Source organism: Triticum dicoccoides, chromosome 4B (assembly GCF_002162155.2).
Source record: "Triticum dicoccoides isolate Atlit2015 ecotype Zavitan chromosome 4B, WEW_v2.0, whole genome shotgun sequence".
Classification (NCBI taxonomy): domain Eukaryota; kingdom Viridiplantae; phylum Streptophyta; class Magnoliopsida; order Poales; family Poaceae; genus Triticum; species Triticum dicoccoides.
In genome coordinates this window covers 668,866,350-668,877,845 of record NC_041387.1, presented here as the reverse complement: position 1 = coordinate 668,877,845, position 11,496 = coordinate 668,866,350, and the positions used below count along the sequence as shown (strand labels likewise).

At 46.3% G+C, this 11,496-nt stretch overlaps 2 protein-coding genes across 2 annotated transcripts; both read right to left on the bottom strand.

Annotated features, from left to right (window-relative positions):
- Positions 1-2,773: 2,773 nt before the first annotated feature.
- Positions 2,774-5,076, bottom strand: LOC119294278 (cation transporter HKT8-like). The gene is made up of 3 exons (XM_037572490.1): positions 3,927-5,076; positions 3,348-3,578; positions 2,774-3,169 (listed from the first exon to the last, which is right to left on the bottom strand). The coding sequence occupies exons 1-3, from the start codon at positions 5,051-5,053 to the stop codon at positions 2,971-2,973; spliced, it is 1,557 nt and encodes a 518-aa protein (XP_037428387.1). The 5' UTR covers positions 5,054-5,076; the 3' UTR covers positions 2,774-2,970.
- Positions 5,077-6,908: 1,832 nt separating this feature from the next.
- Positions 6,909-7,790, bottom strand: LOC119294279 (cation transporter HKT8-like). The gene has a single exon (XM_037572491.1). The coding sequence runs from the start codon at positions 7,788-7,790 to the stop codon at positions 6,909-6,911; it is 882 nt and encodes a 293-aa protein (XP_037428388.1).
- Positions 7,791-11,496: the final 3,706 nt, after the last annotated feature.

Genomic DNA, 11,496 nt, shown 5'->3' with positions numbered 1-11,496 from the left:
GAGCAGCAAGGTGACGTGGGTGGAGGTAGGAGAAGGAAGAAGAACATGGGGTTTACCACATTCGCAAGCAACACATGCATAGGCGGTTCCTTTATTTAAGTATAAGTAATGTGTGACATCATAACTGCTCATATAAAAGACTTGGTTGGTGATTATGATCGTCCGATCTGCATATAAGACACGCGAGGTAAGCTATGATATTTGCAAAAAGACCCAACCACTTTGATGCACATTTACAGAAAACCCTATAGTCTCTTTTTTTTGAACATAAACCCTATAGTCTCTTCAGGCCCGTATATAAGTTGTGTTTGCTTTCTTGGGCTTCCCCTGTTGTTGTGTACAAATGTTAGATTACTCCTCCGTTCCTAAATATTTGTCTTTCTAGAGATTTCAACAAATGACTACATACGGAGCAAAATGAGTGAATCTACACTATAAAATATGTCTATATACATCCGTGTGTGGTAGTTCATTTGGAATCTCTAGAAAGACAAATATTTAGGAACGGAGGGAGTATAACAGATGACAAATATTGTACAGAAAAAACATATTTAATAAAGGACGATTGGGGTACTCACGCCACAATTGCACATCAGTTCTTGCATGGACCTTGCTCCCTTCACGTTTTTTCTGCTTTTGCCATACCTTATACAAAACCTAGACTCCCAGGAGTAAAGGTTGTAAACATCATATGCTTCTCCGAGTGAATCAAACGTCAAGCCAATCCCAGGTGCTACTACTTCTTCAGTTTTCCTTTCTGCAAAACCACGGAATGCACTCTCTAGGGCAGTGATTCTCTCTGCACTGGCTGCCCTCTCGTCAAGCATTGCACCGTGCCTTTCTCTGCACATTTTACTTGGTTAGTTTAGTATTCGGTAATTGGAACAGGTTATTTAATAAAGGGATTTAGAATTACCTTCTAACCCAACTGTTCTTCTCTCTTTTAACTTCTATTAGGTTGGGAAGCCTGCCTGGTTCCATTGAACAATTATCCAATTGTAATTCTGAATCAGCATTGGTACTGTCGTTAGAAGAAAGAGTGTCTTCTTCCTCCTGTATGGTGCGCAGAGTAGTTCTCTCAATCCCATCCTTCTAAAACCTCATACCCTTATACCCATACCCTTAAACCCATGTTACCATGTATCCATATAAAACCTCACAAGTACGACCAAACTACCGCTACACTTTGTTGTGACTTCGTGAACTTAAAACTATGACTAATTGAAACCTTCTATTTATGACCGTGTGTTATTGTTTTGATATGATGTTAATTTTGAGAACTTGATGTTGTTTATTATAATTAGTTGTTGTTCATGATATACTCATGTTCTTTTACAATATTTGATGTGCTCTTGGTTTTAAGTATGTGATCATGTTATAATGTCTTTTTCGTATAAATTATGATTATATGACATTGTTTATGCTTATGTACTGCTCAAATTGAGCTTTTGCAAACATGGATATTTTTACGCACGGGTGCCCATTCACCCTGCCGGGTGACAGGTATGGGGAATTGTCCTTGTTGGTGGGTATGGGTATGCGAGATGGGTAAGATCAAGAGGGACGGATAAGGGTATATGGAGGATCCACCCGTACCTTGGCTCATCCCGGCTCCCATGCACTCTGCTCTTTTATCCGTGCTTCCAACTGCTTCACCTTCAAATTCTCCCACCTGGTCCCTACCATCGCCATACCCCCCTTATCTCCTCCACTAGGCAAGAACCCCGCTCTTCATGACCATAATCTGTCACGCTTCAATGGAGCACCCACGGCGTCAGGCCAGATGGGTTCTCTTACGGCCACCAAGCGTTTGGCCTCGGCCACAACCCTAGTTCCAACACCTACAAAGTTGCTCGCTTCTTCTACCGCTCCAAGCACGACCTCAGGATGGAGGTCTTCACTCTCGGAGGAGAGCACCGCTGGCGAGAGACTACGGCGCATCCTTTGTACCCCGTTAAGCCAGGGCGAACCGCCACCTTCTTCAAGGGCTCTCTTATTTGGACCGTCAATGAGGAGATTCACAAGGACGCCTCCGGTTTCCTCTGCTTTTGCTTAGAGGACGAGTTGTCCAGCATTATGCCGCCACCTCCTTGTTGGAGCCCAAGGCTTGTGTATGCGTCGACCAGCTTAGTCGAGATTCGCGGGGAGTTGTGCGTGTGTGGGTGCCTCGGCTAGAGCATGGCTACAAGACAATGGAGATGTGGATGTGTGGTGAACGTGGCAACAACAATGTGCCGACGCAATGGGATTAGCGTTACGTTCTTGCCGATGTTCCTTTCTTTCGCACTTACTGGTCTTTTCGTCTCGTCGGCATATTCGATGAGGAGATCGTGTTCGGAGTCAAATCATACCGTCTCTCGTTCTACATCAGACCACAAGGTGTCCTCAAGAGTGGCAAGTCTATCATGGACTTGAAGTTTCACGACCCTATCACAGACATACTTGTTGAATACACACGCGAGAATCTCATTGGCTTTGACGCAATTCCCTTTGTTCCAAGCCTTGTACCAGTCTAGCAATCATACAGATCGAGAAAGCAAGGGGTGATGTTGTATCTTGCCCGGGGCAAGATATGACAGGGCATGAGAAACCAAATTAATTCCTCTGTGTTGATGATGATGGACAGACTTATTCTTGGAGTAGCATATTCTTTGTTGTTCAGTCACATATCGACCGATGGATTATTTTTCGATAAAGCGCATTTTTATTGACACAAAATGTAGCATCGACCGATGGATTATGGGGAATGATCATAGGGTTTCTGGTACTGCGATTGAAGGCACATCCAATTTGGATGAATTTTGTTTCATTTTTATCTTTAAAAAAAAATTGTTCAGGCCATCGATATGCATGAAGTGATTGAGGTACTTGCATAATGAAAATAAGTTCAGATGGTTTTAGACTAGAGCGAGATGTAGCTAGTCTCTGTCTGAAGAGAGATCATTGAGAAATATGCAGTCTGCTACTAGGTTATACTATCCTCCATGCCTCGCCACCATGCATGCCGAACTTCTTGAGTCTGCCGTAGAACATGACAGCAATGAGAACCAGCTTCCCTTGCCAGCTCCACTTCCCAGAGAAGCCAACCCACGTATCCCTGCAGCCGCCGTCGGCAGTCACCTGCCGGGCACAGCTGTACCCGGTGCTAAACCCCACGTTTCCGTACGCACTGCAAGCACAGTTCACACAATGTCACACGTTATAGTGGTGGCGATAGCTATATGTAAGTTGACTGAATTTCCAATTTGGGTAAGTCTCCGATTTCACGTCTAATGGTATCGATCATGTATGGTAAGAATATTGCAATTGATCATGTGCTTATACGCTTTTGTTAAGTAGGGGATTACCTGATAACCTCGACGGTGATGTTGAGGACGTTGAAGTTGAGGGGGTCATCGGAGATCTGCCGCCGCTCCGTGATGCACACGACGGCGATGAAGATGGCCAAGAACGAGAGCGGCGACATGAGCAGCTTCCGCCATATGCTTGTTACCCTTTTCTGGTGGTGCTGATCTGCTCCCACTTGTTGGTCACTGTCGTCTTCCACTGGTAGAAATGTAGTGTAAGGTGGTAGGTACCTGTTCGTAGTGTGTAGGCACGAGCATGATATGAGAGAGTTTATGGTTATCACTATCTAGAATGGATGGAGTGAAGGTATTTAACGTACTCCCTCCTGTCATTTTCACTACGTATATAAAATCTATATATGGAGTGGAGGGGAAAAAGCCTTCATAAAGTTTCACCACATATTTATATGAAAAAATATCAACATCTGCAAAACTAAAAATATATTGATATGAAAATTTAATTCACGCCGCATCTAATGGTATGATTTCGTACATTTACAAGATTAGTTAAATTTTATAAAGTTCGATTTCAGACAAATCTTATTTGCGGAGTAAAAAAGGGATGAAGGGACTACTTACATCATGACCACGTAGAGCACCACAACGGCTGACGACATGGTGGAAAGGTCCACGACCATCTCGCCGGTGTGCCTAGAGTTGACCGACATGAACAGTGCCGCAACGAGCTTCTGCGCGGCGGTGAGCCCGTGCAGCCCGTTGGAGCCCCACTCCATGGCGCAGAAGAGCGACAGCTGCGCCAGCACGAACGTGGCCACGGTGAAAGCCAAGAAGCAGGTGTGCCGGCTCGTCAGCAGGTGACCATAGCCGATGCTCTGCAGCTGGCCGAGCTCGGGCCTCCTGGTGACCCTCCGGAGAGCCCAGATGGCCAGCCTGAGGAAGACAGGGAAGAGCGTGTTGCCGAGGAGGACGTGCGGCATGACGAGGAGCAGGAGGCCCGGGAAGGACCGGAAGACGACCATCCCTTCGTTGTTCGGCACGAAGCCACCATTGGCGAATGTCGAGACGACGGTGAATACGGAGAAGGTGTGCAGGCTGATCCCCTTGCCGGCGAGCACAGCCCTTGCGCCGGAGACGACGCTCAGGTAGAGCAGCATCAGGGAGTAGCCGGCGAGGTGCACCACCACGTGATAGCCCAGCACTATGAACAGGAGCAACCTGGTGAGGAAGGCTCGGCCGTATCGGGGCTGCTCCTTGTTGAACCCTTGCTCCATCTGGTTCTGTGCAGTGCTATCGTCCATGAAGGTGGTAGCAGGGAGCTCTAGGCTAGACGGTGCTGGTTCGACTTTGCCACCACCATCACCATGGTCATGGGGGGCTTCTTTCTTCTTGGACTTGATGTAGGTAAAGTAAAGGCCAAGCATGCTGGTGAACACCTCGCCGCCGAGGAGCATAAGGATGGTCAGGAGTAGGAGCTGGGGGTTGGAGAAGGACTCCATCTCCACGGCCACCATGCTCGACACCGTGGTGGCCGACACCGAGGTGAAGATCAGGTCAAGGTCTATGGGCCTCGAGACCATGCTGGTCTTCATGGGCAGGGCTTTCAGGATCACGAAACCTAAGAAGGAGATGGTTACAAAGTACAAGAAATGGAGCCAGAACGGGTGCACATGGAAAAACAGGAGTTGGTAAACCCTCTGAAGCTTGCTATGTTGAGTGGTACTGCAGGAGACATGCAGAGAACCCATTCGTTGGTAAGTATTGTAGAGAGTTCTTGGCTTGTTCTGTTGGAGCAAGCAGAAACTACTGGGCTATTTATACACGAGAAAAATAGTTTTTTTCTTTTATATGTTGTGGTGTAGCTTAGCCTGTGTGTGTGTTCTGCACTGGCCACTGGAGACACTAATGGAAGGTGTGACATTATGGAGCTAGCTTGATTGCATTGAGTGCGATTGCAAAGCTAGCGCACAACGGGTGTTTGTGGAAGGCATACCACAATGAGATCTAATGATAAGTTCACGTCCATATCACCGATTTTAATAACAACAAGTAACCAAGAATTAGCAAATGCCCCTACTCGTACGTTGCGACAAACTAAGTGGAACAAATACCACTATAGTACATGCTCCATTGAAATAGCACATCCCTTGTAATATGACCATAGACTAGAAACCAGGTCAAAGGCAAACATCGTGCAACTCAAGAATATTATCCCTTTGACACAATGTCTTCGTTGGTGCAACAGAGCTATATATGTTTAGCTAGTCTCGTATGAAAATATCACTACCGGAACAGGGCTCTACCCCGACGGCCTAAACAATGCCAACGGCCCCCGTCGGCCTATGCCGACAGCCGAGACCAGGCCGTCGGCATACCCAAGCCGTCGGGCTATCTCCGGGTATGCCGACGGCCGTCGTCGGCATAGATAAGCCGTCGGCATAGTGCTGTCTATGCCTACGGCAGCCGTCGGCATACCTGGGCCGTCGGAATACATGTGGGCCCGGCGACTCGGCATGTGACGGGTGGTTCACGCCGTCAGCTCTATGCCGACGGCAGGAACGGCCGTCGTTGGCATAGCTCGCGTCCACGTCATCGATCCGCCGCATCTGCCACGTCTTCAGTCCGAGGTACGGATTTCAGCTACCCCGGCCGCAGCCATATGCATATTTTTTATAAGTTTCTGTATATATTTTTTAAAGTTTTTTATGTATTACTATTTGATTAACTTAAATGTAGCATATGTAAATATAAACAAACATACATTATTTATCGATTTGGTGAAGGTTTTTCCATAGATTATGAATATACATGTAGTTTGTATTTTGTCGAGTATGTTAGTAATGTGACCTCATGTTCATTTGAATATAGGTCCTTATACTTTATTAAAATAAAAAACAGCTATGCCGACAGAAGTGTTGTGGCGGTTGCAAACGCCCGACACGCGCCTCCGCAGTGTGACCCCCCCTAACATCCGGGGTGTGGCCCCCCTCACAGACGACACCACCGCCGGCACCTGGAGAGGGGAAACGGCCGCGTCAGGTCTATACAGATGAGATCTGGCTGTGGGTTTGGCCCAGATGTTGCTCCCAAGTATTGCTATGGGTTGACCTACCACAACCGGGTAGATAAGTCCACTAGTCAAAGCCCGTTCAGGAAAAGTCAAAGGGTTAGAGCTTGTGGTCAACCACTCCAGGGTTAGGCGGGACGGGGGCCTTGGGGGTAGCAATGCCACCGGAGCGTCGCACCGGGCCCTCATACATGCCTTAAGGTGTGGTGGCATGTCTGAAGAGGCAGCACGCGTTTCAGGGGTGTGGCCCCCCTCACGGATGGCGCCGCCGCCGACACCTGGAGGGGGGGGGGGAGGAACGGTCGCATCGGGTCTATACAGAGGGGATCTTGCTGTGGGTTTGGCCCGGAGGTTGCTCCCAAGTGTTCCTATAGGCTGAGCTACCACAACCAGGTGGAGAAGTCCACTAGTCAAAGCCCGTTCGGGGAAAGTCAAAGGGTTAGATCTCGTGGTCAATCGCACTACGGTTAGGCGGGACGGGGGCCTTGGAGGGTAGCAATGCCACCGGAGCATCACACCAGGCCCTCCTACATACCTTAAGGTGTGGTGGCATGTCTGAAGAGGCAGCACACGTCTCCAGGGTGTGGCCCCCTCACGTACGGCGCCACCGCCGAGCTGAGGAAGACAGGGAAGAGCGTGTTGCCGAGGAGGACGTGCGGCATGACGAGGAGCAGGAGGCCCGGGAAGGACCGGAAGGCGACCATCCCTTCGTTGTTCGGCGCGAAGCCACCGTTGGCGAATGTCGAGACGACGGTGAAGGCGGAGAAGGTGTGCAGGCTGATCCCCTTGCCGGCGAGCACAGCCCTTGCGCCGGAGACGACGCTCAGGTAGACCAGCATCAAGGAGTAGCCGGCGAGGTGCACCACCACGTGATAGCCAAGCACTATGAACATGAGCAACCTGGTGAGGAAGGCACGATCGTAACGGGGCTGGTCCTTAAACCCTTGCTCCACACGATCGACATCATCCATGCAGGTGGTAGCGGTGAGCTGTAGGCTAGATGATGGTGCTGGTTTGCCTTTGTCAGCATCGTCATGCTCGTGGGGGGCTTGTGCTTCTTTCTTCTTGGACTTGAGGTAGGTGAAGTGCAGGCCAAGCATGCTGGTGAACACCTCGCCGCCGAGGAGCATGAGGAGGGTGAGGAGTAGGAGCTGGGGGTTGGAGAAGGACTCCATCTCCACAGCCACCATGCTCGACACCGTCGTCGCCGATACCGACGTGAAGATCAGGTCCAGGTCCATGGGCATGCCGGTCTTCATGGGCAGGGCTTTGAGGATCACGAAACCGAAGGAGGAGATGGATACAAAGTACAAGAGCTGGAGCCAGAACGGGTGCACATGGAAAAACAGGAGTTGGTAAGCCCGATGAAGCTTGCTATGTTGAGTGGCACTCGAGGAGACATGCAGCAAAGAGCCCATTTCTACTGCAAGTATTGTAGAGACTTCCTGGCTTGTTCTGTTGGGGGCAATCAGATACTACTGGATTATTTATACACCAGAGAAAAAGGTGGTGTAACACGCTAGACAAACGGATGGACTACAAAAAAAGATCTCTGAATTTCACTGGGTGGGCTCCTCCCCTTTCTTTTTCGGGCAATGCTACACACACCGGCATCAATTTTACGAGGTTCACGGAGAGGCTGACGTGGTGTTTTTTGATTGGGTGAAAATCAGGATGAGGGCCCCACCCCAGCTGAAAATCATGGGGGAGGGGGCAAGTTTAATTAGTTGGAAAGAGCCTGTATTAGCCTGTAAGAGTCCGTGAGTCTACCATTTTCATTCTTTTTCCAATTATTAGATCTGCCCACGTCAGCTTATCCCATGAGGTCTGTAAAAATATTTTTGCGGAGGAGGTCTGTAAAAATTTGTCCGTTGATGTAGCTTTACTCTGTGTAATGATATTATTGTCGCAACAATAATACTACATCTACCTAACCCACTACTTGATCCTATGTAAATTTCCCTTAATTCTCTCCCCTCCCCCCCTGATTTTCACGGGGTGGCCCTCCTTCCCTCTATTTCCAATCATAACTTGACAAGTGACCAATTACGTAAACATTTATGTTAATTTTCGTGGATGTAGCATTGCTCTTATCGTAATTACAGAATCTAATTGCAAAAGCTAGCGCACAATGGGCACTCGTGGGAGGCATATCATATGACACCTAGAAGAGCAGACTTGTGGAAGAAACAATGGAATCGAGTGATAAGTTCCACGTCCATATCACCGACGACGAACAAGAGTAAGTTGGTGCCCCCAGGTGCGATGCCCCCCTCTGTTCGATATGGATCTTACGGTGTGAGCGTGGCATCGTGAGGAGAAGGAGCTCAGGGCAACCACCTGACTTGTGTTGTACTAAGTGCAATGAAAAGTACATATACACATATGCATATAGAATCCCGCAAACGAAAAAACTATACACATAGAAGATAGAAAATGCATGCAAAAAATTAGAAATTGCGAAAATACATGTTTAGAGCTACCTACAACTAGCTCCTCCAAAGTAATGCAAGTATGTTACCGTAGCACGGGGCTCCCTTCGCTCATAAATATTTGAAATTATTGCGACTATATATGTAGAAATTATATTATGATAAATCTGATGAAACATGTTTGGTATTGTTAATTAACGTTGGTATAGCGAACTGAGGGTAGCTCCGATGGCTAGGTTGCTTGTGTTGAAAACAACCCACCATGTTTCAGGTTCTAGACCTGACCTTGGTGGTCACATTTTCTTGCATTTATTTATGGCCTTCTGGCAATGCGCAATTGCGTTTATGTGAGTGTGTGCGTGCTTGCTTTCTGAGGGTTGAGTGTATGTGAGCATTTGCGTTTGTACTATGTTCAGAAAAAATTAATGTTGGTATATGTTTCATTAAATTTGGTCAAATTTACAGATAATTTTTTTGTGGGGTAAATTTAAAGAAAATTGACTTATAATAAACCTAGAACTTCACGTATAAATTTGCCATCATTCTTATAAACAAGTATAAATTCATTTTACAAATATTATGACCCAGGATTTTCCTTTGTTTATACCAATATTTTTTTCATGTGTGTAGAACTCTACTCTAGTCAATCAGACAATTGTAAGCGTGCAAATGTATGGACTTTACTTGAAAATGAAGTTAATAAGAATTGAAAATATGATGGTATGCTAAATTAAATTGCCACCAGTCCCTCCCAACATATACCACGCAACATTTCAAGATAATCCTTAAATTTACGCATCTGGCGTGCAAATTGCCATTTACTACTAGTAGGGACTTGCTAAGCTAGGCATAGCCATGTTGCATCGACGATAGATAGCACCAGGAGAAAAGGTGACTCACATATCTCCAAGAGGCGAGAGTCCCATTATGATTCAAAAAGAGAGGGAAAAAGAAGACGAGTCCATTAATAATGTTTAATTAGCGGCTAATTAAGAAACGAGGGATAAGGTGTGGAGAGTCATCCGAAGGAAATATAAACGCCATATTTACTGTCCACCTCACTTGTCGAACTCATGGAAGGTGTCGCCGATTGCATGCGGGGTGAGCTAGCTGATCAGTGGTCCCTGGTAAACCATGGAGAAATTTATACTCCCTCCGTCTCAAAATATAAGAACGTTTTTGACACTATTTTTTATAGCTAATCAAACATTGGACAAATGTCCGCCATGTTTAGTGACACACACACACACACGAGTATTTATCCCTTCAAATCTAGTAACGCACTAACATTTGCTTATTGCGTATAAAAAAATGTGTGCATGGAAAGAAAAATGGTCAATCCGTGTCCGGGCACAGGCCTCAGCAAAACAAATTAGCAATTGACAAGTCGGACATTGGATAGATATATCTGGTTAATCAGCAATTGACAAGTCGGACATTTGGATGTGGTCCTGGGTACACATGTCACATGATGTAAATTATTGCATTCCATGCAGTGCACACTCCACACTGCCAAAATCGGCAACCTGTCCTGGTCGCATGCTTTGTGTGAACCGTGCATTGAATCTTAGCCACAATCTAGCAACGAAAAGCTAAGCCGAGGGCCTAATGGTGGACTCAAGTTTTCTCTAATCACGATATCAAATCTAGCTAGATAGTGAGCTGAGCAACTCATGCACTAGTCCGGGTCTTGTCGAACCATTGTGACATAGAGTTTATCGTTTTATTGATTTTCAAACGAGCAACAGATAAAACACCAGTGCACTCAACCCTATCCAAGGCAGGCATAACTGCAATCGACGTATCCCATAGAAAATCCGGGGCAATAACACGTCACAACGGCAAAAAAATTGTGACGATAATATGTCCCAATGGGCATGAACCATGGCTGTATTTGTCGTGCCGGACGAGATTTCATGGTAATATCCTATTGCGATGGCAAAGATTAAATGTTGACAACGGCCAAGTGCGGCACAAAGTAAAATTTATGTGTTCAATTAATAACCCATTACTATTCACTAGCAGTGCAGAAGAATTCTCACACTGTCGGTAGTAAAAGTAAATCAAGGTCACTAGAACCAAATATTCAGGTTAAACACAGGTTCTGCAAAAGATGGTAAGAATCCAATGTTAAACAAATACTCATGTCTACAGTGGATATGTCGACATGCATGGCATTCTGCTAGACAAAGGCCTACTAAATTGGTAATCATGCTTCGAATATTTTTCTGCACTACATTTAGAGAAGAATGCCCTACAGGGCAACTCCTAGGTAAACGCCCGAAGTGTTTTTCTTCAATTCATTGATGAAAAGAACCATACAAGACAGAAATAAAGTTTCACTTATAGGTAGTTCACCAATCACGATAAAATGTACAATTCAAACCAATCACGATCACCAACCAATCCATAGGACAAACAAATCTACTCAAATATCATTGGATAATAATATGTCGCATAAAGCATCATGTTCAAGTAGAGATTATAGCGAGAATAGAGAAGTTACACCCCTGCATAGAGGGGGAAAAGTTGTTGTTGACGGCGACAAAGTTGTTGATGTAGATAGCTGTCAAGATGGTTCTCCCAGCAGCGCTCCGGCGCCACCGGGAGAGAGCCCCCTTCTTCTTCTTCTTCTTCTTCTTCTTCTTCTTCTTCTTCTTCTTCTTCTTCTTCTTCTCTCTCTCTCTCTCTC

Coding starts and splice junctions, on each gene's coding strand:
- LOC119294278 (XM_037572490.1), bottom strand. CDS start 5,053: ATGGGTTCTCTGCATGTCTCCTGCAGTACCACTCAACATAGCAAGCTT. Junction 3,579..3,926: donor GTGCTCTACGTGGTCATGAT/GTAAGTAGTCCC, acceptor CACTACGAACAG/GTACCTACCACCTTACACTA. Junction 3,170..3,347: donor ATCACCGTCGAGGTTATCAG/GTAATCCCCTAC, acceptor CTGTGCTTGCAG/TGCGTACGGAAACGTGGGGT.
- LOC119294279 (XM_037572491.1), bottom strand. CDS start 7,790: ATGGGCTCTTTGCTGCATGTCTCCTCGAGTGCCACTCAACATAGCAAG.